The sequence below is a fragment of the Eptesicus fuscus genome, chromosome 4 (genome assembly GCF_027574615.1).
Source record: "Eptesicus fuscus isolate TK198812 chromosome 4, DD_ASM_mEF_20220401, whole genome shotgun sequence".
In the NCBI taxonomy this organism is placed as follows: Eukaryota; Metazoa; Chordata; class Mammalia; order Chiroptera; family Vespertilionidae; genus Eptesicus; species Eptesicus fuscus.
The window spans coordinates 73,355,169-73,380,924 of record NC_072476.1 but is presented as its reverse complement, the minus strand read 5'-3'; the positions used below and the strand labels follow the sequence as shown (position 1 = coordinate 73,380,924).

The 25,756-nt window shown below is 47.4% G+C and overlaps 1 protein-coding gene across 3 annotated transcripts; it reads right to left on the bottom strand.

Moving 5' to 3' along the window:
* Positions 1-1,568: 1,568 nt before the first annotated feature.
* GCNT4 (glucosaminyl (N-acetyl) transferase 4) lies at positions 1,569-25,556 on the bottom strand. Of its 3 annotated transcripts, none has more exons than XM_054714298.1 (3): positions 25,375-25,556; positions 23,988-24,070; positions 1,569-3,034 (listed from the first exon to the last, which is right to left on the bottom strand). In XM_054714298.1, exon 3 carries the CDS (start codon positions 3,031-3,033, stop codon positions 1,669-1,671), a length of 1,365 nt encoding a protein of 454 aa, XP_054570273.1. In that variant the 5' UTR covers position 3,034; positions 23,988-24,070; positions 25,375-25,556; the 3' UTR covers positions 1,569-1,668. The 3 variants fall into 3 exon arrangements, 2 of the variants coding, with proteins under 2 accessions (XP_054570273.1, XP_008160163.2); XR_008555689.1 differs by lacking the exon at positions 1,569-3,034 and adding an exon at positions 20,428-20,535; XM_008161941.3 differs by lacking the exon at positions 23,988-24,070.
* Between the last annotated feature and the right edge of the window lie 200 nt (positions 25,557-25,756).

The window sequence follows — 25,756 nt, the reverse complement described above, 5'->3', positions numbered from 1 at the left end:
TTTGACTCATCTGGTAGTTGTCTAAGGTGTAGGTTTCACAAAATATCTTTAATCAATATTCTTGCTATATCCTTGGGAAAATTAGCTTGTTCTCTCTGGATCTAAGCTAAGAAGACTGCAATGAACTTTCATAATTTTAAGTTTGGGTTCCACTTGGACAGTTGCCGGAGAAGAAATTTACTTTAATGACCATAATAATTAATTTTGAAAGCTGTCATATTTCATATAGCCTTTTCAATAAAATTCAGTGATTCTCAGTTTGGTAGTTCCATACAACAAAAGTATACTAATTTCATTATAAAGAAACTTATATGTAATGGTAATCTATGAACTGGAAGACTTATGTTCAATGTTCTGGAATATAACACTTTGAGTATTAATCAGTTCTCATTTTTAATCAGGAAATGTGCTTTGAAGAAACAGTTGAATTAAAAAGGAGGCCATCATGACACCATTGTGTAACATGATGCAAGTCATATAAATCCCTTTGTTCCTCTTCAGATACCACGTGTCTCAATTCCCCTACTTAACCCAAACACCTCCCCAACATTCAGACACTATAAATGCCACACCCACAGGGTCTCCCGACCCTGAATTGAATGAGTGAGGCACCAAAAGGTGAATTATGCTTTGGCAAGCAGGAAATTGGATAATTTTTTGAGCTCTTCTGAGGTAGTGAAGTCTCCCCTTCTAATATTCTAATGCAGGGGTCCTCAAATTTTTTAAACAGGGGGCCAGTTCACTGTCCCTCAGACTGTTGGAGGGCCGGACTATAGTTTTAAAAAAACTATGAACAAATTCCTATGCACACTGCACATATCTTATTTTGAAGTAAAAAAACAAAACGGCAAAAACACCCGCATGTGGCCCTTGGGCCGTAGTTTGAGGACGCCTGTTCTAATGGTTAGAAAAAGTTGAATGAGTTGAATTAAGAGACAAGTGGAGTATTGGTCACTGTACTTAAATGCTATTCTGAAATGGGAGGTTTATATGCGTGATCACCACACTCTAAAACTTATTCAGCAGGACCCAGGTTGTTATGTGGAGAACTTAAGATATTAAGGTTGCTGTATGAGTAGGGAAAGGCATATTCCCTTGAGAGCATTGTGTAAGTCATTAAAACTTGGACTTAATTGCTACACATTTCTAAAAATTTGTCTGGCATACAGTAGGAGATCAATAAATATCTGATGGCTGTTTAAGAACTCTGACTTAACTCAGTGAAATTACAGGCAGAAACAAACAGGCCCAGCTGGTATGGCTCAGTGGCTGAGAGTTGACCTATGAACCAGGAGGTTGTGATTCGATTCCTGGTCAGGGCACATGCCCGGTTGCAGGCTCGATCCCCAGTAGAGGCATGGAGGAGGCAACCAATCAATGATTCTCTCTCATCATTGATGTTTCTCTTTCTCCCTTTCCCTTCCTCTCTGAAATCAATAAAAAAAAAAAAAAAAAAACACAAACTTTTTTTTTAAAGAAACAAACAAAAGTACTCAACCAACTGCAGGCTAATTGTCACCAAAGGCTAAGTCACTTTCCCTTGTGCATGGAATTTTAGATCCCTTTCAAACAATTAGGAAGTTAAGCTCATATGGTACTGGATATGGGATAGTATACAACTCCAGATTAACTCCATTTATCAGATGCCTTGTTTCCATCATGATTTTATCATGACGAGATTGTGGGATTTTTATCCATAAATAACTTTTCTGAAGACAAATTGATCCACTCTCTCTGTTGTTCTTCAAGCTTTTCTGCCAAGCATTTAATCAAGACAGGGTCCACCTTAGAATCAAATTTATTAGCAAACCAATGTCCATCTTTGATAAGCCACCTCAATTCTGCTGCTCCGTAGATACACACACTTCGGCGGTGAGAGCCAGTACAACTGGGATAGAAAAGGCCTTCGTGATAATTCCATTTGACAAGGCGGGTCTTACTCTGTAGGTCAGACACATCCTTGGCTGACCGAGAAATCTCCCCAGGGATTCCTGGCACCCGAATTAAGGTAGCCCAAAAATGCTCATCAGGCGAGTAGGTGTCTTCAGACCAGGCAAAAAAGTCTTTAACCAGGGAGTTGTTGAAAACATATTTAACAAATGCTCGACTTAAAACAAAGTAAGCACTGCCAACAAATATCTCAATGTTATGAGGGGGAGCTTCTTTGGAGATGTTTGTCCTTACTGGTAGCTTCACATATTCATAAGGCACCTGTCTGAGTTCATGGTGATAAATGAATCTTTCCGTCTTACTGTTAGGGGGTTTCACTGTCTCTAACATATTTGCTCCATTGAGTTTCTTCAACTCTGACACTAATTCAAAGTTGGACTTCAAAGGAAAGTCTTGCCCACACAGGTTGATAACATATTTCCATTGAACTGAAGACTTGAGAAGATCTGACAAGCAATTTAAATCAGCTTGGAGTCTGGAAATGTGGGCATAATGCACAGTCTCTAATTTGGAAGCAATGAAAATATTGGAGAAGCACTTAGCTAAATTGTTCATGGCGACTTTGAAGGTGTCGGGTGACTTATGGTCATAATGGATGCAGTAAATATTGTGCTGGTTGTATATAGCATGGATTAGCCTTTCAACCATGATTGCATCTTTGTGAACCACCAAAGAATAGGCTATTGGGAAGCTTTTCTCTTCCCTTGAAACGAGCTTTTGATGGTACCTTCTTAGGAGCTGATAAACGTCACAATTGCTGGTCATTGCCACAACGTCATCATCATCCAAGTCGATGATGTCTCTTCTTCTAATTTCCAGAGTCTTGCCAATTTCCAAAGGCTCCTGTTCATAGACACCCGAACAGTTAACTTTATACCGGACTTCGTTGTCAACATGGGTGTATCTGTTCCTTACAAAAGGGGAGGTACTGAGGAAGTGCTCCACCAAGTAAATGCCTCTCTGAGGGAAGAGGAGTCTTCCCACATTTAGAAGCTTCAACAGGGAGAACAGCCACAGGGTTAAGAACAGGATGAAAACTTTCTGCTGTAGGGGGTATTTAATACAACATCTGAATATCTTCATTCTGTAAGAGGCAAAAGGAATAATTCAGTGGAAACATTAAGATAAAATTACTTCAACAGACACAGACAATAGGATGGTGAAGGCCTGGGGTGGAGGGCGGGGGGGTGGGCTGGAAGAGGTGAAGGGGTGTCGGGGAAAGGGGACATATGTAATACTTTCAACAATAAAGATTAAAACAAGTTTCTTGCCTTGAGAGAATCCAGAAATAAGGAAATGGAACTATGTAGAATGGTGGTATTTTGTGGTATTCTGTACTAACTATATCTAATCTTGAGAGATGTTGCTTACCAAGTAGAATGGAAAATAATGTAAACTACTAAAATATAGCCCAGCCGGGTGTGGCTCAGTGGTTGAGCATTGACCCAGGAACCAGGAGGTCACCAGTTCAATTCCCAGACAGGGCACATGCCTGGGTTTCGGGCTCGATCCCGTGTGGGGTGTGCAGGAGGCAGCCAATCAATGATTTTCTCTCATCATTGATGTTTCTATCTCTCTCTCCCTCTCCCTTCCTCTCTGAAATCAATAAAAATATGTATTTTAAAATATATAGATACTTTAGTACTATGTCATTTATATTGTCTGCATTTCTGCTTAGCATATTTGGGGAGGGAGTACTCTGGGCAGAGGTCTAGAGAAATGGATGTCATTAAGAAATCTTTGGAGTGGCAAATGGCTCACCTGAGACTAAAAGGAATATCTTTCTTGATTTTACCTTCAGATCCTGATTAGATGGACGTCTGAAGTCAGATGGGAAAAACCCTGTGACTCCCACTGTTATAGACTGAATGCATCTCCTCCAAAATTCTTATGTTGAAACCAAATCCATAACTGTGATGGTATTTGGGAGTGGGGTTTTGGATCATGAAGGTGATTGGGTCATGAGGGTGGAGCCCTCATGAATGGGATTAGTGCCCTTATGAGGAGAGACCCCAGTGAAGACATAGCAAGAAGTCAGCAGTGTGCACCTGGGAGAGGGCCTTCCCAGAACCCATCATGTTGATCTTGCACTTCCAGCTTCCAGAACTGTGAGAAAGAAATTTCTATGTTTACCAGCCACCCTATCCATTGTATTTGTTACAGAAGCCTGCATGGACTAAGACTACCTTAAAAAATAAGAGCAGTAGGCAGTCACTCAAAGGAGCTATGGTAGGTATTAGGACTGTAAAATTTTGTACAAATTATACAAATTTGGTAATCCTGCACATTTCTTTATTTTTTATTTTGTTAGCCTCCATTTCCTCATAGTATTTAGCAATTTAGCTCTCCCTTATGGTGAAAAGAACATGACTTTCATTAAGGGTTGGGGATAAAAACTACTTGCGGGGGGGCAGTTAGGCCATATCTCTCAGTTTTACATGTACCTACCCAGAAGAGCTCATGTGTGCAAGGAAGGTGTGCACACAAGCAGGTTCCCTGCAGTGTTACTTGTTCAGGTTAAAGACTGAAAAGCACTAAAACATCCCTCAACAGGGACTGATTAATTATATCCACACTCTGTGAAAAAGACAAATCTGCATGTGCCCCTGTGGAACAATTTCCACCATACAGTGTGAAATAGAAATAAGCAAAAGTCAGAACTGTGTGTAGCGTGCTCACATATGTTTAAAAAAAAAAAGACCATACACACAGGTGTCTACACACAAAGGGCACATGTTGGCAAAACTTTCCTTTCTCTGTCACAACTCTTCAACTCTGCTGTTGGAGTGAAAATGCAGCCTCCAGACAATGTGAGAGTGGGCATGGCTGTGTTCCAATAAAACTTTATTTACAAAAACAGAGAGCTGGCTGAATCTGGCCCATGGGCCAGTATTTCTGGGAAGATGTTGTATAGATACAACACTGCTGGGAACAGGAATTGCTTTGCAGGGCAGGGTGGGCCAGGGTAGGAGGGGGATTTACTTATCACAGGAACTTAAAAGATGATTGTATTACTTTATTAGGTAAAAGCAGCCTAATGAAGGGGAGGGCACAGATAGGCTATTTGGGAAGCAGCAGGATCCAGAGGGTACTACCCAAGGTTTGAGGAACCCAATGTAATTTCCTAATACATCTCAATACATCTTAAATGAGAATGTAAACCTCTACCAATTTCCTTAGAGAGAATTAGCAAGAAATTTTGGAACCTGGTTTATTTTTTAAGATTGTATAGCTGAATCGAAAAAGGTTTTGCTGGGAATAACATTTACTCATTTACATTCGCCGGACTCACTCTTCCTTAAAGAACACCTACGGACGGTGAGCTGCTCAGCAGAATCCCCGTCCTCTCCAGCCACATCTCAGGGTCTCTCTGTGGGCTTCCCCGGGGTCCTGTTCTCTACTCACTGCTCTTTTCATGCACACTCCTCCTGGGTCTTCGGATTTCAATTTCCACGTACACAATGTCAACACTTTATCTCTAACCCCCACCTCTTGCCCAAACCTCCGAAGTGAACAGCCAATTGTTTGATGGACACGTCCATTAAGATGTCTAAGGCACTCAACCTCAATGAGTCCAGAATTGAACCTGACATTTCATCTCTTCTGTGTTTTCTGTCTCAGTTTATAGTGAGACCATCCACTCAATGAGCCACGCTTGAAACTCAAGAGCCGTCTGACTCCTCCATTTTCCCATACACACATTAACAAATCGCCTCATGAACACGCCTCAAACCCAGTCTTTCTTCTGCATCCTATCACCAGGTCCAGACAACACCTTTGCTGACTCAGAACCCAGGTCAAAGGAACCCCAACCAGGCACATGGCTCAGGGTCCCTTACCGGGTCTCGGCCTTCTGCTCCCCCACAGGGAACTGAGTAGGGTTCCATCCACTCAGTCTCAAGGCCACAGTTCCTGTCAGTGGTTGGAAAGTGTGGGAGAACTGACTCCCAATGAACAAGGCGACAGACACAAACTACAACCCCAGACGCCCGAGCACATGGTTGTAATTGCTGTTGTGTCTATGGCCACACCACCCTGAACGCACTCAATCTCACCAGAATTGGGTGTTGTGATAAACTTAGAGATTAATCAATCCCAAAACAATCACTCTGCCTCATCATTGTCCTAATCATGGTAATTAGGCATAAATAGAAAGCAACTTACATAAACAGCTAAAATTAGAATGAATCTTACCCAAATGAAGTTTCTGCTTTTTCTTTTCTTACTTTATTGGTCCAGGAAATCTCAAATTAGCATTAGTTAATAGTTCCGGCTGATAACCACGGTGATTAAAATGAAAAGCCCTCACATTGCTAAAGAGGTTTACAAAGGCTCCCAGGGCTGTCATGTCGTTTATGACGTGCCGTTTAATTATCAGCTTCACACTTACGTAAAGGCTCCCCGTCCCGCCAGCCTTGCCCGGGGCCCCCTCTGCACCACGCTTACCCCCAAGCCTTCCTGAGAACGGAATGCCTGGAGCACACACTTCTGACTCCAACCTGCTGCCTGGGGAGGCTGAGTGGGGCAGGAGGCCTGGCTGCCTGCCCAGGGAGAGAGGTCACAGGGCACCGGAAGGGAGAGGCACGCTCTGGGTCCCATGTCTGAGCTTCAGCAGTGAGGGTCCAGAGTCCATTTTAAAGGAAGAAGGAGCGGCAGTTGGACAGCCCAGGCACCTGGCTTTTGATCCTTCCAACCAGGTGTCTTTAAGGGGAACACCTTGTCTGTCTGTGGCCCAGTCTCTGACATCAGGGGACAGAATCAGCCCTAAAATAAATCCACCCTGTCCCCAGTCAAAGCAAAACTCCTTCACATAAATTCCTTGACTGAAAGCATTCCTCTCCCCAAGTGAGAAGATGTGATGGTACAAGATGAGCTTTTGTCAAATGCTGAAAGGGGCTGCTGGCTTCTTCCCAGTGGTGAGAAGTCAGCAGCTTATCTCGGGCTCTCAAGCCTGTGGGAAGTTCCAGACCAACGTGCCCAACCAAGGCTCCACTTTTGGACACCCACGGCCCCTCCCAGCTGGGTCTGCGATTTGCTTAGGGAACACCCAGCAGCAACAGAGTCAGGGGCCTGAAGCCGGAGGTGTAAGCTGGGGGCAGGCGCCAGCCCATTGGGGCACTGCCTCCCTTCCCTGCCACCTGCAGCCCAGGCCTGTGAAAACCCCCAGGCGCCGGGTCTGGAGGGAGAAAAGGGAGCACCTGGCCCTGCCCCAGGTCTGACTCGAGTTGGCTGGTCGCAGGCTGGCAGCTATGCTGGCCCCCTGGTTCCTAGGAGACCAGGGCAGCAAAGCCACCTTCTGCAAACACTGAAAAGCTCGTGAGCAGGAAGCAGGCAGGTGTTTTGTTGCCCAGAAGTCGTCCTTAGAGTTACACTAGAGCAGTGGTTGGCAAACCGCTCTGTTGACTAATGAGTTTGCAGACCACTGGACTAGACTAAATGTTACCGTGTAGTTGGAAGCTGTGAGGATTAGGCAATTGTGGCATATTGTGTGCAAAGAGGTAAAGGGTAGTATATGACAGTGGTCTGCAAACTCATTAGTCAACAGAGCGGCAAACCTCGGCTCATGAGCCACATGTTTGCCAACCACTGCACTAGAGGCCCGGTGCATGAAATTCATGTGTGTGTGTGTGGGTGGGGGGGTCCCTCAGCACATCCTGTGCCTTCTCGCAGTCTGGGACCCCTCAGGGGATGTCTGCCTGCTGGCCTAGGCCTGACCTCCCCTTCCTCCACCAGGGATCTGGCCTAAGCTGGCAGTCGGACATCCCTCTCGCAATCCAGGATCTCTTGCTTCTTACCACCCCCCGCCTGCTTGCTCCTTATGGCTCGGCTCGCTGCTCCTTAGCGCTGCTGCGGAGGTGGGAGAGGCTCCCACCACCAAGGCTGCGCTCACCAGCAGTGAGCCCGGCTTCTGGCTGAGCAGCACTCCCCCTGTGGGAGTGCATTGACCAACAGGGGGCAGCTCCTGTATTGAGCATCTGCCCCCTGGTGGTCAGTGCGTATCATAGTGACCAGTCGTTCTGGTCATTCCGCTGTACCGGTTGCTTAGGCTTTTATTATATAGATTACAAGTAATCTCCCACCCATGGGAGAAGGGTATTTCCCCTCCCACCTGCCCAGGCAGAGAAGGAAGCCTGACCTGGCGTGGAGCCTATCTCCACATGGGTTCAGTTCCTGGTGATGATGGCGGAACTGAGAAGGAAATGACGGTGAGGTTTGCTCACCAGAGCGCAGCTGAAATAAGGTCTACTTGGATAATTCAATAAAAACCCAACAGGATGTTGAATGAAGCTTTTCCCCCCGAATCATCATTTCCCCCAGCCCTTCCAGGTGCTGTTTACAGACTTAAGGGAAATAGCAGGCACAAAGGTACACCCAGCTAAGTAGTTATAATTGCACTCAGGGCTAAATGGCCACAGCCATTAGCAGCTCCTCAATGCACTCTCCTTAAGTCAGCGATTGCAAAATCCAGACATGTCATGGAAGTGCATGCTTCCTGTCCCAGGGAAGGAAGGGGATGGTAGTCATGAATGGGAGGAGGGAGCCTGGAAGAAAGGTACAGAATAAGGTTTAGCCTGGGCACCAAGAATGAAGAACCCACAGGCCATATTCGCAGATCAGGTAGCCTCAGCCCCCTCCAGGCCCCTCCCTTTCCTGCTGCCTCCCTGCACACCTGCAATTCCTTCCAGAAACTCCTACAGGTTGGAGGGGGGCACTTGGGAGAGAGGAAAGGAAGTGCCTGTGTGGGCTGCAGGATGCCACAGACCTGAGCTTGATCCCTGGAGAAACACTTAGTAGCTGCAAGACTGATCAAACCAACCTCGGAAGCCCGGTTTTCTGATCTCAAAGTGGGGATTAGCACCCCTCCCCCCAGCTGCTGTGAGGGTTCAGGAGACCCTGTGACAAGGGTCACCCCACAAGCACACGTGATCAGGCCTCCTTTTTCCCATGCCCAGCTTGCCAGACTCTCAATCTGGGAGGGTGTGCTGACTTTGTGGGGGTTTTTAATGAAAAGAACTCACTAGATAGTTTTATGTAGACGACATTAAGGAGATAACTGACTTTTACTTTGCTGGTCAGTGAGAGGTGGAAATGTTTTAGAAAGGAGAGCGCTGTGGCGAGCTAAGAGCTCGCTTGGGGGCTGGGTGGGAGAAGAGGAATCCACATGGGATCCTGAAACCATTGGGTTCAGCTCAGGAGAGGCCCCTGCACCCCTCAGGAATGGCCCATCGAGCACCTGGATCCTGGACAAGCCCCTCGACCTCTGCATCTTCACTGGTCGTTGGACGTTAATAACAGCAGTAACACCTGAGGAATTTTGGGCTGAACCAAGGGTTGCATGCCAGTGCTTGAGCACAGTCCAGATCATGACCGCCTGGTAAATGCCAGCTGTGGTTCCGTCCCCTCCTCCCCATCACCTCCACCCTCATGCCCAGACACTCCTGTTCCTCAGTGGTAAGCACTTTTTTTTTTTTTTTTTTTAGGTTTTCCCCAGACTTTTGGCATCTTGTCTTATTTTTCAACCTACTTTCTATTCCCCCTAAAAGTCTCAACATAAACTCACTATTTTGGAATGAACCATGCCTGAATGCCTCCATGCAATGCTCTTCATTAATTTAATAATATCATTATTATTAATGTAGACTCATTCATTAGAGTTGCTACTCAGGACACTGTTCTAAGTGCTCTGCATGTAAGAATTCAACCCTCTCAACAGACCAGTGAGGTAGCACCACCTTTGCTCTCCGACAAGACAGTAAACTGAGGCACGAGGAAATTGAGAAGCTGCCCAAGGCTACAGGGCTAGAAAGTACTTTAGCTGGAACTTGAACCCAGAGAGTCTCGTTCCAGAGATGCACTCTTAACCCTTTAGCTAATACTGTCTCTTGGCATCGAAAGAAAAACTGTATTTTCCACATCAGTTTTGGTCCCTGACTAAACTCTTTCACTACTATGTCTTATCTAACTGGCCCAAAGCTGGGACAGAAATGAACAGCAAACCATGTGTGAAGTCCTGAGCCTTCCCCCCGTGTAGGGATTATTTATTTACATGGGGAACGAGGCTGGGCCAATCCCGGTGGGAAGGGAGAGATGAGCCAATCTCCCAGCCCGTGGAAGGCTCTGAAGGAAAAGAAAGCCAGCTCATCCTAAGAAATTCCTGTCTCGTGTCCTATCTCCGTGTACTTACTGACTCATCTGTTTTGCAGGGGCAGTGACACCATTTGGGCTCTGAGAATCACTAACTATGTCAGAAAACTTTCTGGAGGAACTCTCTCTCTCTGGGTGGAGACTGTATTCCCTTTGTGGTCCACCTTCAACTTCTTAAACTTTGCATCACTATGTCTGTGTGAAAATAGGATTTGAAGTGTTTATTGATTTACAAGTGTTAAGATTTTGTTTCTTGCTGAAGTCTTACAAAGAAGAATCATCACTTAAGAACACTAATATAAAGATGAGCTCACTAAACAAACAAAAAGAAAAACCAACTAAACAAACAAAAAGAAAAACCCCTCATCCAGTTGTATGAGCTAAGGTCCTTCTACTGATCGTAGCTCCTTGATTTCAACAAAGCCACGGGTTCTCTTTGATGACATGCACACCACTGAACCCAGAGAAAGTTTTGGAGCACGACCACTAGCGCGAGGATGACCCAGCCAAGATGAATTTCCTCTCCCCGCCCCCCCCCTCCCCCCTGCGCCCCCCACCCCCCCCCCGCACCCAGCACCTGAAGAGCCTGCAAAGGAGCAGGAAGGCAGGTCTCTTGCCCAGTTGGTCTTCCGGTCTCATTGTTCTAGAGCAGTGGTCGGCAAACTGCGGCTCACGAGCCGCGGTTTGCTGCTCTGTTGACTAATGAGTTTGCCGACCACTGTTCTAGAGGAAAAATTACAACAGCAAATAATTATCCGACTGAGAGCAGGAAACAATAAGGAGGCAAAATAGAAGACAATACAAATTGAGAACGAACAGTCCTAAATGATAAGAAGGGATAGTGTCAGAAAGGAAAGGAAAAGGTTTTCCATTCTCTGTTTATGAAAGTCAACATCTTCATTAAATAAATAAAAATCATAAAGTCAGAAAAGTCTCAGAGAAAAATACAACTCCTTAGTAATCCACCTCCCCAGTGTAAGGATACTCTGTGGGTGGTGTGTCCTTCCAGACTGTTTTCCATACACCTTGTTGGGTGTTTTTGTTTTTTTGTGTGTTTTTTGTTTTGTTTTTGGCTTGCTTTTTAATAAGAAGTCTCACTATATAGCACCGTCTTATGGTTTTTTTTTTCATTTCACAGTATACTGTGAACAAGTCCTCACCTAAACTGGGACTTTAAATTGTTAGAGGGTGATTTCGAACAGGGGTCAACATACTTCTCTATTGGAAGAAAACATTTAAAGAATAGCATTTACTTTTCTGAGCCTTCTCCACAAGGCTTAATTAATTAATCCACACTTCCTGATAAGCCTGGGAGCAAAATTTTAAAACTGACAAGGACTTTAATGGTGATCGAGTCCAAATTCCTCCTTCTCTAAATGAGGAAACAGGCCAACCCATTATTTAACACTGTCCCATTCTTGGGATGCTGGGAACATGTTTTCCCCATTGCATACACGTTGGTACATCCACCTGAGCCCCTCAAGGGATTGGACAGAGCAGGGACCTCTAGGCCCCATATCCGGGCCCCTCTGGGTAGCATTCTATCCAGCCCAGCTCCACATCCCCCTCCATTTAGGGTTCTGGCCAAAGTCAACACAAGTCTCCATGCTGCCCGAGTCACTGGGCACATACCTGCCCCTCCTAATGGTCTATACCCGTGGTCGGTAAACCGCGGCTCGCAAGCCACATGAGGCTCTTTGGCCCCTTGAGTATGGCTCTTACACAAAATACCACGTACCCTAATTAAGTTAATAACAATGTACCTACCTATATAGTTTAAGTTTAAAAAATTTGGCTTTCAAAAGAAATTTCAATCGTTGTACTGTTGATATTTGGCTCTGTTGACTAATGAGTTTGCCGACCACTGGTCTATACTGATCACTAGAACTATTTACATTTTCTTTTTTATTCCACTCAATACGCCTATGAGATAGGTATTATCATTATCCTCATTTTTCAGATCAGGAAATTGAGTCACAGACGATATATGTGGAGGAGCCAGTATTATCAACTATGGCCCAATTTTAGAGCCTACACTTTTTAAAAAAATATGTATTTTTTAAATTAATTTCAGAGAGGAAAGGAGAGGAAGAGATAGAAACATGAATGATAAGAGAGAATCATTGATTGGCTGCCTCCTGCACGCCCCACACTGGGATCAAGCCCACAACCCAGGCATGTGCCCGGACCAGGAATTGAACCGTGACCTCCTGGTTCATACATTGATGCTCAACCACACCAGCCGGGCATAGAGCCTATACTTTTAACCACAATGCAAGGCTGCCTCTCCAAGCTCTTGACAGTAGCAAAACCCATCCAGAAAGTATTTTGAATCCACCCACCCCTTTCCACTCCATCAGAACCTCTCTAATCCAAGGCAGCATCCACTCCTGCCCACCTATGAAATAACCTCCTCACCAGCTTCCTTTGCTTCCCTCTAATCCATTCTCTGTACAGCAGCCAGAAAGATCTTTTAAACACATAAGTCCGATCACTCCCCCTCCCTAGTCTCACTCCCAACACTTAAAACCCTCCACTGGGGTTTCATTGCACTTAGAATAAAATCAGAAATTGTTCCCATGGCCACAAGGCCCAGTGGTTCCTGCCCCTGCCCTCCTCTCCAACTTCATCTTATTCTGTTTGTTATACTCTAAGCCACACCAGCCTCGACAATTTCCTAGGACACCAGCTTCTTCCCTGCCTCAGGACCTTCGTCCGGCTGTCCCCATGTTCAGACCGCTTTCCCTCGGGCCCTGGCCTGCAGGCCCCTCACACCCCTCAATGTGGGAGGAATGTCCTTCCCTGGGATCCTCTCTGATCACCCGTCTCGACTCTCTCAAGTCCTTGTTTTCTTCTGAGCACTTATCACAGTGGCAGTTACTTTGTTAACCTGTTTATTTCTGTCTCCTGGACAGGCCTTTGTCTGTTTTCTCAACATGTAGGTTTTATTTTAGGTCAATATAATAAAGAATTTAAAAGACTGTTTAGTTAAAAAACTAAACATCCTGCCCTGGCCGGTGGCTCAGTGGTTAGAGTGTTGGCCTACACACTGAAAGGTCACCTGTTCGATTCCAGGTCAAGGGCACAGGCCTGGGTTGCAGGTTCAATCCCCCAGCCCAATCCAGCGTGGGTGAGAGGCCACCAATCGATGCGTCTCTCTCACATTAATGTTTCTCTCTCTCTCTTTCTCTCCTCCTCCCTCCCTCTCTTCCACTCTCTCCAAAAATCAATGGAAAAATACCTTCCGGTGAGGATTAACGAAACAACAACAAAAATCTAAGCAAACTTATGCCAACTGTATAGAACAGTAAAAGCAGACGCTTCAGATTTTCATACAAATTATAATGTTACAATCATTAGGACAGTGTGGTGCTGTGCTAGAATGGAGAGAAATTCAGAAACAGACCTGGGAGGTAACGCTTTTATCTATGGCTGTGGAAGAGGCGGCCAGTTACCTTGCAAGACCCATCCTTCCTTTCTTCTGTACTAGGAGAGCCCTATATTGTTGTAGCAGAAACGTGCCCCTCCGTTCTAGAGGACCAGTCAGTGAAATATAATGCCAGTCTCTGGGAAAGTTCTTTAAAAACCCTAATCTGGGGGGACGTATGCCATGTTGTTATCTATTGGACGTATGCCATGTTGTTACCAATTCCCCTTCGTCCATTTTTCTGCCTGAACTCCAACATGGCGGCTAGCGTTGCAGCTGCCATCTCGGCACCATGAAGCACCAGATCAAGCGAGTATCAGAGACCTCAGCCCCCAAACCTCAAGCCACTGAGCCAGCAGCAGCAAAGGCCCACTCTGCGTTATCATATGAGAAAAACAACACCCTTCTATGTTTAAGATGACCATATGGAAAGAGTAATGCTTCACACACACACACACACACACACACACACACACACAAGCTTAAATTTAAACCAGGCTAACATGTCCACTTATACAACAGTACAATCCCATATATAGCCAAGTGCAAAATTATGTGTCTCAGATGATGCTGAATGTCTGTCTCATCCATCTGTACGTAGAGGCAGATGGAGGCTTCGGGTAAACATTGGAAGGAAAGCAGACTCCAAGATTTACCGAACTAACTCTGATGTTGGCATGAACGGGGCAGCCTGCTCCCCAAACCTCGGGTAAGCACGGCTCAGCTTATGGCAAACCTCCTTTGGTCTGGTTCTGGCCACGGGCAGGGGGCAGGCCACGTGATGGCTGAAAGTCACCTACAGGTGAGCAGCCTTCTGGAGAGCTTGTTGTAACAAGCTCGTTACAAAGAAAAGGTATCAGTGTCGTGTAGGGTGAACCACACTGAGCGGTTGTGAGTCACTCTCTCGTTCCTCCCCTACCTGCCTGACCCCATTCCTCTCCTCCCTGCCACGCACTTGACACCCCCCTCCCCGTCTTACCCTCCTGCTCTACCTCTGTGTACAACATCATGGGTTTGGAATGTAAAGTGGACAGTTCTGAATTTCAGTCCTGACTGCCCTAACGAGCTGTCACTAATCTCGTTACCCCCCTGCTTCCTCATCAGTGAGAGAGGGCCCGGGGGCTGACTCACAGGGGCACTGTGGGGACAGAGCTCACACGTGGGCACACGGGCCGCAGGAGGGTAAGGGGCGGAAAGCAGTTAAACAACAGCCGGAGGAGGAGCACCAAGTGTCACAGAGAGGGCTGTTCTAACGGGCACTGGACTCCATCCTCAACATGCCGCCGCAACCGCCCCTCACCCCCATGTCTGCACGCAGAGACCGCCTCCCAGAGGCAGCCGTGGGGGTCTGCCCCACACCCCACCCCCCGACACACCCCCAACCCCACCCCCACCCCGAGCAGAATGGTGCTGAAGCCCCATCAAAGCCTTCTCACCGTCAAGGGGAATCAGACGGCTGCCCACTGTGCTAGTCTTACGACTTTTCTGTAGGTTTAAAATTTTTTAAAACAGCTTCCTTTTTGTTTGCTTGTTTTTGTGTGTCGGGGGGATAACGGGGACTAAATGCCTTTGAACGTCCCTGCCTTGTATAAGGATTCAGACGTCTATTCTGAGCAGCACCGTCTTAAACATCTTTACAAGCCTGGTGTCACTGCCGGCCTCTCCACAATATAAACTTCCTGAGTATTACCGGCTTAACGTCCTGGTTACAAAAACAACTTCTGTTGTTCCATATTTATTAATTAATTGATCATATATGCATTTTCTACTATTTTATTGTCATAAAATATATAACATAAAGTTTACAGTTTTAACCAGTTTTATGGGTACAGTTCTGTGGCATTAAGTACATTCACTGCTTTGTAGCCAATACCACCATCCATCCACAGAACTTCTTCTTGCCCAACAGAAACTCAGCACCCATTACACACAAACTTCCATTTCTCTCCTCCTCCCAGCCCCTGGCAACCACTGTTCTACTTTCTCTTTATATGAACTTGACTACTCTGGGAACTCATATAGGAGGAACAGACATTTGCCTTTTTGTGACTGGCTCAGATTACTGAACAAAATGTCTTCAAGTTTCATCCATTTTCTTCCTTTTAAGGCTGAATAATATTCCATTGTATGTATAGACCATATTTTGTTTATCCATTTGTCTGTCCATGGACACTTGCATTGATTGCTCCCATCTTTTGGCTCTTGCGAGTAATGCTGCTATGAACATGGGTGTTCACATATCTGTCATGTCCCTGCTTTCGCTTCTTTTGGGTACAGATCTTATATACATGCCTTTATGCTCATATAGCCTACTTCTATCCCCCTTCAGTTGGTTGCCCATCCATCCAGCAAACATTGGCTGTGGTCCCATCATGTGCTGGGCAGGCACTATACTAGATTCTGGGGAGATACCACTAGCAACTGTGCTGCCCAGGAGAATACAGAGAGAAACAGTGAGGTCCTGGGCCACTTGAACACAATCTCCAGAAATCCCAGTCCTTTTGTGACATTTAAATTTTATTGTAGCGACAATTCCCCAGAAAAGGCCACTAACTAGCAGTTGGAAATGCTTCTTTCATTCAGGGATTTTCATGCCATGGTATTGACTTTATGTTCCTCCTGTCTTAGGATCCCTCCCCTGGGCCCACCCCTTTCTTCAGCTCCAGAATCTCCATATGATTCTTTTCAAATATATTTTTTTATTGATTTTAGAGAGAGGGAAGGAGAGGGAGAGAGAAAGAGAAACATCGATCGGCTGTCTCCTGCTCATCCCCTACTGGGGATCAAGCCCACAACCTGGGCATGTGCCCCGACTGGGAATTGAACTGGTGACCTTTTGGTGCATGGGATGACGCTCAACCTACTGAGCCAAACTGGCCAGGGCTCCATATCATTCTACTAGTATGTTTTCATGATCCAGTCTTCACACTTTAATTTGTATCTACCTGTGTGTCATCCCACCTGTTTCTCCTGACCCATCTGATGCTACATCCACCTGCCTTTGCCTGCCTCAGAGCAGGGCAGGGTGGGTGCCAGAAAGGCCAAAGGGAGAACCTGGTGGAAGATGACTGGCAGAGAGAGCCTCTCCTTTTAGTAAATGTGGGGGTGGGGGGAGGGAGGGAAAAAGGATGCGACAGTTTAAATATTCCAAATATGCTGCAATGATGCAGAGGAGTAGAAGGAAAAGAAAAGAAACCTGGGCAAGCAAGGACCTGTGCTGAGGCTGTTCTTCCTGGTCTGGGCACCAGTGCCCACCCTCTGCTGCCATCGGAACCAGCAGCTCTGTCACAGGTTGTCCACATCTGGCAGAGGCCCGTGACAAATGCCAGCGTTCACAGAGCCTCTGGAAACAGGCCCAACCTATCCACAGGCCCACAGGCCGCCTGTCCAGGCTTAGCTCAGGAAGCCCTCCTCCAAAGGGACTGCTGGTCCATTTCTCCCTTAACTAGATCAGAACACAACAAAGGGGATCCAGTGGTTCTCAACCTTCCTAACGCCGCGACCCTTTACTACAGTTCCTCATGTTGTGGTGACCCCCGACCACAAAATTATTTTCGTTGCTACTTCATAACTGTAATTTTGCTACTGTTATGAATCGTAATGTAAATATCTGTGTTTTCTGATGGTCTTAGGCGACCCTGCTAGTGGTTCTCAACCTGTGGGTCGCTGCTGTAGAGCCTAAGACCATCGGAAAACACAGATATTTACATTACGATTCATAACAGTAGCAAAATTACAGTTATGAAGTAGCAACGAAAATAATTTTGTGGTTGGGGGTCACCACAACATGAGGAACTGTATTAAAGGGTCGCAGCATTAGAAAGGTTGAGAACCACTGAAGAAGGAATGAAAGCAAAGAGCTAGAAGAACCGAGTGTTCATGGACGTTTACTTGAGGTTACAAAGCGCTGCGTTGGCACCAGACACGTTTCTCTGTTTGCTGCGGTAAGGGAGAACCCATCGAAAGAGGTTTGGTAGCATCTTGGAAGAAGAAAGTAGTCTTGGATTTTTTTGGAGATTTTTGCAGTTTGGTTTAAGGCTCCTCTTTCCGTGCAGGCAGAGGGAGGAAGAAGAGGGCACCAGGAGGATTAGATAAGGGTCATGAAGAACAGTGTAGAATTCCAGGCACTGCTTCATGCTCTAGCAGCCATGGCTAAAAGCATTCTTGCCATAAAGTTGTTTTGCTTTTGCCTTTTAAAGCATTTTTTGTGCAATTACATTATCTAGTTGTACTCCTTTAAGAATCATGTATGACAGATTGCTGACAGATATATGAAAAGATGCTCATCCTCACTAGCTGTAAGGTAAATGCAAGCCAAAACCACAATGAGATACCACCTCACACCAGTTAGAATGCCTATTATCAACACAATAGGAAGTAGCTAGTGTTGGAGAGGGTGTGGAGAAAATGGAACCTTCACACCTGCTGGTGGGAATGTAAACTGGAGCAACCTCTATGGAAAACAGTATGGAGGGTCCTCAAAAAATTAAGAGCTACCATATGACCCAGCAATCCCTCTTATGGGTATCTACCCCCAAAACTGAAAACACTTATTCATAAAGTTATATGTGGCCCTGACCGGTTTGGCTCAGTGGATAGTGTCGTCCTGCAGACTGAAGGGTCCCAGGTTCGATTCTGATCAAGGGCATGTACCTTGGTTGCGGGCACATCCCCAGTAGGAGGTGTGCAGGAGGCAGCTGATCGATGTTTCTCTCTCATAGATGTTTCTAACTCTCTATCCCTCTCCCTTCCTCTCTGTAAAAAATCAATAAATATATATTTTTTAAAAAGATATATGTGCCCTTATGTTCATTGCAGCACTGTTCACAATATCTAGGACATGGAAACAACTCAAGTGTCCTTCAATGGATGACTGGAAAAAGGGGACGTGGTTCCTACATACAATGGAATACTACTCAGCCATAAAAATGATGAAAATTTCCATTTGCGACAACATGGCTGTATCTTGAGAGTATCATGCTAAGTGAAGTAAGTCAGATGGAAAAAGATGAGAACCATATTTCACTCATACGGGGTATACAAAACAGAAATGAACAAACAAAACAAACTTCTTGACACAGATAACAGTATGGTGGTTACCAGAGGGGAAGGGGGGTGGAGAGAGAAGGAAGAAGGAGAAGGTGAAGGGGGTCAAACATATGGTGATGGAAGGAGACTAGACTCTGGGTGGTGAGCATACAACGCAACATACATATGTCATCTTACCCCTATACATTTAATTTAAAAATCCTAAAAAAAAAAATCATGTGTGAGCAAAATTTTACATTATAAAATAACTTAAATCTCTTGGCTAAATATGGACTTGAGTTCTAGAGCTTGGGATAAGGGAGTGTGCAGTGAAGCAGAGAGAACAAATGAGGCACAATTTTTACTTCCTATTATTTTGAAATTTCTAAATTCAGCTTCATCTGACTGTAGATAAGTTGAAAATTACTTCTGTGTCACCTACAAAAAAATCTCAGTTGGTGGTCTAAACATAAGAGCGAGAAAGAAGCCTTCATCACAAACAGCTCCTGAGGAGGTGCTTGGATGATGCCTGAGAAGCCCGCCCACCTGGTGAGAACAGCTCTCCCTGGAGAGACTGCCGCGGAGCACTTGAGAACAGCAGTAATTTCAATGCAAACCACAATGGGACTGATGACAACTACTCTGATGTTAGGCCCACAAGGACTGCAAAAGATGCCAAGTTTTCAAGCCTCATTAACTGTGGGGAAGGCCTCTAACAAAAATACTCATATTGTTAATTCCTAAGGCCAGGACATCAGCGGCCAAATTGGCAGAGGACATGAAGGTTTCTACGAAAAAGGACAGAAATAGGACTCAAACAGATCTGGACAGACTTGCATCTAGTAAGATGAAACTTAACAGAGATAAAGACTAACACTTAGGTCCAAGAAATTAGCTGCACTTGTCCCAGATGGAGAAATGTGGTTCAACAGGAGCATCGATGGAGAACAGCTGTGTTTTGGCTGGCTATATTATTTGGAAGAGTCTCTGTTTAGTATAAAACTGCCAGGTGAGTTTTTCTTTTAAAGGCAGCAAAACCAAATCTAAAACCAAATCAATGTGGTTCTCCCAGAGTGAGGATCACAGAGCTGCAGAACCCTAAAGGGATCTTAGAAAGCATCTTCCACCAGTTTAGACCTTGGGACAGAGAAGGGAGGGGTTTGTGTCTGGCCACAATTTTCTACAAGTTAAGCAGCACAGTGAGAAGCTAGTGACCACAAGAGGGTAATGAAAGGTTAAGACCAAAGAAGTGAAAATTCAAGAGGAATGAAAGCTGGGTCCAAATATATATTTTTATATTTTATTTTTTATTGATTTCAGAGAGGGAGAGGGAGAGAGAGATAGAAACATCAATGATGAGAATCATTGATTGGCTGCCTCCTACATACCCCCTACTGGGGATCAAGCCGGCAACCAGACCTGTGGCCTGCCCGGGAATTGAACCGTGACCTCCTGGGTTCATAGGCTGACACTCAACCACTAAGCCACACCACTGGGCTTGGCTCTAAATATTAAAATGCAGGTTGCTGGACCCAGAGATCCCAATTCAGCAGATCTGGTGGGCTCAGAATTTGCATTTTCCAGGTGCAAATTAATAAGTTCCCAGATGATGCTGATGCAGCTGGTCCGGGGACCATACTTTGAGAACCACTGCTCTAAGTAACAAAATCATAGTTGTTCTTAAAATATATATATACTAGGTGTACCAGTTAATAATGCGGATTTTATAATCAAAGAAAACATGATAATTTCAAGAGAAACACCAAAAGTGCTTTATTCAAAGTAATGTCCATCGCTAGCTACACATTTCCCCCATCTTTCAGGTAATTTGTGGATACCTTCCCAATAGAACTTTTCTTGTTTTGAGGCAAACCATTCAGAGACCCAATCTTCTACTTCTTCGTACGTTTTGAGGTGATGCCTGCTGTTCAGTCATTTGGTCGTCCCTCACTAACCCCCCTGCCGGCCTGGTCGTAGACAGCCATCTTGTGAGGGCATGAGGGTTAATTTGCATATTACCTCTTTATTATAAAGGATATACATATATATATTTATATATTTTTATTATTATTATTATTATTTTATTTTTTTACTAAGACCTATCATTGTCAATGGCCTATTTCTTAGTAAGCCCAATTTAGGGAAACTTTATTGGTTTTAAAACTCCACACATTGGTATTTAAGATTATACTTAAAAGTTCCACCTTTACTTTCTGACCCTTATCGTTTTTTATTAGTTCAGCTTCATAAAGCAGACGTCAGTTTCTGCTTCATGTTCTGGCATTTTATGTAACAGGCCTTTTCTCTCTGGTCTTCTTCCACTTTTCCTTATTTTTCTAGTATACTCAGCAGAAAAGCTTCATCACACATTAAGATGTGACCTGCTTTTATCAAATGGTATCTGGCTGTTCACATCTTCTAGAATAGTAAATATTGATCCACTCCTTTCCCCAAAGCCCACACCAACCCCATCATTCCCAGGGGCCCATTAGGGTTTGAAGCAGCTGCATTTAATTCCTCATTAATTTTGTTTGATCTTATGTACTTGAAGCTTCAGCCTTTAGATCTCACAAGGAAAATTACCAGCAGATGGAAATGCATATAAAATGACATGTAAAGCAATGCAAATTAATACAAAACATATATCTCTACATCATTTAGGAAAAGTCTGATATCTGCTTTGCTCCTCTGCGCTCTGGTGAGCGTCACAGGATCCTTTTGTTACAATTAATTTAATTTTGTTTTATTTATTTTGTTTGTTACAGCTAATTTTAAAGAGCATCTGGAATCTGACACTTGTTGACATGCTAACCTGCCTGTGAGTTAGGCAAATGGGATCCTGGCCTTAACTTTGCTACTGTTTGGCTCTGAAGGGCTTGGACAGGTTCTCAAAATTCTCTAGGTCTCAGATTTTACATCTGGAAATGATGCAAACGACATCATCATAATACATGCACCAGCGCTAAGGCTTACTGAGCACTATGTACCAGGCACAATGCACACACACACACACACACACACACTGGACATTCATGATGCACATGTGCCTACCTTGTGCATACATCATACACACATTCATACATTGTACAGACACTGCACATACATAATGCACACATGCAATCCTCACAACAGCCTGCAAGAAGTCACCATAGAGCATGTACCCCTTAGGTGTGGTGCCATTTCAGAGGCCGGGAGACAGGAGACCAGGCAGAAAGGTCAGGGAGCTTGTGGAGCCACTCCAGGGGCCACTCTCAGCCACTCTGCAGCTCTACTGTGTGATTTCCATCGATGTTTCTCCTAACCATTAAATTTGCATATCTACGAAGTAAAACTTCAAACTTCATAGACATAAGTGCTTCAAAATTTGTCTTAGTAAGATGTTGAAATTTGTTACATGAGTTTGATATCAAAATGCCAGCATGACCAGTCTGTTTTTACCTAATGCTCCCAGAGTGGAAGGGGCTCCAGATATCCCCTATGTTCATCCCCTCCTTCCCACTCGTTCATTCCATTCACAGATCAATGTGTGCAGCTCTCTCATCTTAAAAAAGCCAGCCCCTGCCCGGCTGGTGTGGCTCAGTGGTTAAGCATCAACCTATGATGAAGAGGTCACGAGTTCAATTCCTGGTCAGGGCACATGCCCAGATGATGGGCTCAATCACCACTATGGGGTGTGCAGGAGGCAGCCAATAAATGATTCTCTCTCATTGATGTTTCTCTCTCTCCCTCTCCATTCCTCTCTGAAATCAATAAATATATATATTTTTAAAAAGCCAACACTCTGTCCCACCTCTCATTCAAGGGGCAATTTCTAGGGAGGTTAAGTGTAGCCCCACCCCCACCCCCACCCCCCCCCCCCCCACGCACACACACACACACACCACGATGCTCACTCCCACTGCAGCTTAGGTGGAAATCCAGCACCGCCCTGGTTTTCCTCCTCCTTTTCCCATGAAGGCAGGGGCTTTTTTCCAGGTCCACACCCCTCCCCCAGCCCACCCCAGGCTTAAAACAACAGGTGACCCCCAGCTCTTAATCTTCGGCCTGCTCTATCCAGACACTGAAGTATTTCCACTCTCAAAGCCTAGAAAGCATCTCAGAGTCAACAAAACCAAAGCCGCCCCCAAATCCTCCCCAAATCCGCCCCTCCTCCACTGTTCCCTCTTTTGCACATGGCAGCACCACATACCCAAGTGCTCAAGCTTAAACTCAGCGGCGGCGTCACCCTGCACTCTCACACCCTACACAAAACTAGTCACCAGGTCACTCTGAGGTCTGCCGTCAATCCACCCACCTGTGTCATCCCTGCTGCCACGACCTCAGCCGAGGCCACCAGGCCTTCTCACTGGCCTGGAACCAGCCCTGTCTCCTTGAAGGGCTGTCAAGTCCATTTCCCACACAGCCACTGCAGCTTTGAACGTAACTCTCACCAGGACACTTTCCGATGTGAAACAGTCCTGAGGATCAATTCCGCAAGATGGCCCAAAGATCGGGCATCACCTAGCCCTGGTACCTGCTGACCTCAGCTGGTGCCGTCCTCCCCCAGGTCACACTAGACGGAACAGTCCCTGCTCTCCCCTCCTCAGCCTCAGGGCACACCCTTCCCCCGGCGGGCGAGCACACTCCCCCTCTTCTCCTTTGCCTCCTCCCACTTAGTTTAAGCAGCTCCTACTCATCCTTCAGGTTCTAACTTAAGTCTCCCCAAGAAGGCCTCCTTCCTTCACCCCAGCACACCTGTGCTCCCACAGCACCCAGTACTGCCAGGCACACAGTACGTGCTCAGTAAATGTGGGTTGATGAAGCGACTTTCCAACCTTGCATTACATAATCCTGTCTTACTGCTGCTTTCTTCCTGCCTTTGAAGCTGGCGTAGTTTTACCCCCCAGTCCGTGGTGCTATAAGCCCCAGGCCCCCAACACTAGCGGCCCCACTGGCTGGTGATTCTCCAGGGAGAGAGAGCAGAAGCTGGGCACTCTCTGTAGAGTCTTACGTCTCTACCTGCTCCTGCCTCCATGACCCACGTTCACGCAAAGTTAGTTCCATAACTATGTACCGCCTTATCCTGAGGGCACTTGGCCTGGCACCATCAAGTGAGAATTTGGACGAACTGCCCAATGGTGCCATTCACCCCCACAAACCACCTGTCTGCCGACTGTGTGGCATTTAGCAAATAACTGTAAACCTGACCTTCCAAAGGAATGGGTTCAAGTCACAACCAGGAGGGAACACTTCTCCCCCACTCCCAAAGGAAACTCCGCGGTCTTTCCCACAAACGTTCAGTGCCCACCACCCGATTCTCTGGTTCTTCAGCTGTCTGCTTCTCCGCAAATGCAAGTGAAACAACGATCCAACGGCATCTGAACTGGTCATTTCTCACGGCGAAATGGGTCCTCAGGAAGCGCGACAGAGAAACGGCTCTCTGCAGCCATTCGCTTACCTTCATTAAGGGTTTTACTTCCTCGTGACACTGTCAACAAGAACTGCGCGAAGGACAGGCTCTGAAATGCCTTCCCCAGGTGGCTGCATAGAAAGGGCACGTTTGCGCACGTAAGACAAGACCCAAAGGGGTGGCTTTCCTGTCTGCAAACAACGTGGACACTGAACATGGCCTATCCCCAACTCCCTCGATAGTCTAGTTGCTGCTTTTTGATTCTGAGGACGAGAAAAGACAAGTGCCTCAAGGCTAACGCCGGCTCCCCACCGGCCCAGACGGACGACAATACACAAGTTTCCTCGGCTACAACCACGAGAAGAAAAAAAAAAACCTCCCCCGAGCGGGACAGCGTGGTTCTGAAATGAGCACAACAATGCCACCCGCCAGCTCCGTTAGCCGAAGGAGAGACGGTAAGCCGACTCCGGGGTGCGCACCTCCTGGCCCGGATCCCCGGAGGCCCCAGCCCGCCGGGGGAGCGCCGCCACTTCGCGGGGGAGGGAGGGTTCCCGGCCGCGCCGCCGCGCCAGCGCTAGACCGTAGCAGCGCCGAGGATCGTCCCCGCCGAGGGCGCCGCGGGGAGGTCAGTCCCGCAGCCTCCGGCGCCCGAACTCCTAGGAGACATCCCCACCCCCAATGCACACACCTTGTCCTATTGGGGAAGCCGGGGAGGCAGCCCGTTCCCGCGGGCGCCGCCCCCCTCTCCCTCCCCTTCGCCTCCCGCCGCCTGGGGGCCAGGACGCCCAGGTCTTGGGCAGCGGGGCCGGGCCCCGCAGGTCCGGGTCCCGGGGAAAGGCTAGCAGGCGGGTCCGAAGACGCGGGCGTGGGGACCCCGTCCTTCGGCTCCCCTCCCCTGGGCGAGTCTAGGTGGCCCTCCGGCCAGGAGGACCAAGAAGGCGGGCCCCGGCCCCGGGAAAGGCGCTTCCCGGCAGCCGCGTCCTCACCCTGGGGGAGAGTCCAGAGAAAACCCTGGGACGCGCGCGGCTCCTCCGGCCACCCCGCTGCGCTCTGCCCCCGGGGGCCGGGGTGCGGACCCGCGGACCCAATCTCCCAGGACGCCCTCGCCCTACACACGCCGGCCGCCCCGCACCCTCCGCCCTCGTCCCCAGGGAACTTCCAGCGTCCGGCCTCCGCCCGGGGCCCTGAAGTTGCTGCGCACGGCGGAGCCGCCGTCCGGTGCCCGCACCGGCCTGGGGACACCCGCAGGCTCAGCCCAGGATCCGAGCGACTTCTCCGGCCGATCCCCGCCCCCATCTCTCGAGAGGGACGGGCGCCCAGGTTTTCCCCGGAGGTAAAGTGAAAGTCGCGAGGAAGAGAGTGTCCGGACGTCCCGGCCTCCCAGCGGCTGGGACAGGGGCCCCGCACCCGCCGCCGCGGGACCAAGTCGACTTACGAAAGAGAGCGGGCAGCCCCGAAGCGGGGTCCCCTCGGCTGCTGAGGTCGCCCTGGAGGGGGCCTCGGCTGCGCTCCGGACTCCCGGCCCCTCGGCTGCCGCGGGTGGCTCCCGCCTTCCCCAGCACCTCGGCGGCGCGCCCTGCCAAGCAGCTGCTGTCCCTCCGCCGGGGGTGGGAGAGCGCCGAGCGGCCCCCGTGACGTGGAGGGGAAAGGAGGAGCGCCGCCGCCGCGCTCCCGCAGAGGGAGCTCCCGGCCCCGCGCTCCGGGGTCCCGGCCCCGCGCTCCGGGCAAAGTTCCCAGGCGCGCGCGGCGCACGCTCCGCTCGGGTCGGGAGCCGCGGCTGCCCCGAGCGTCACTCAGGTTCGGTTCCCTCCCCGCTT

Bases quoted from the DNA above. Each gene is read 5' to 3' on its own strand.
- GCNT4 (XM_054714298.1), bottom strand. From the start codon at position 3,033: ATGAAGATATTCAGATGTTGTATTAAATACCCCCTACAGCAGAAAGTT.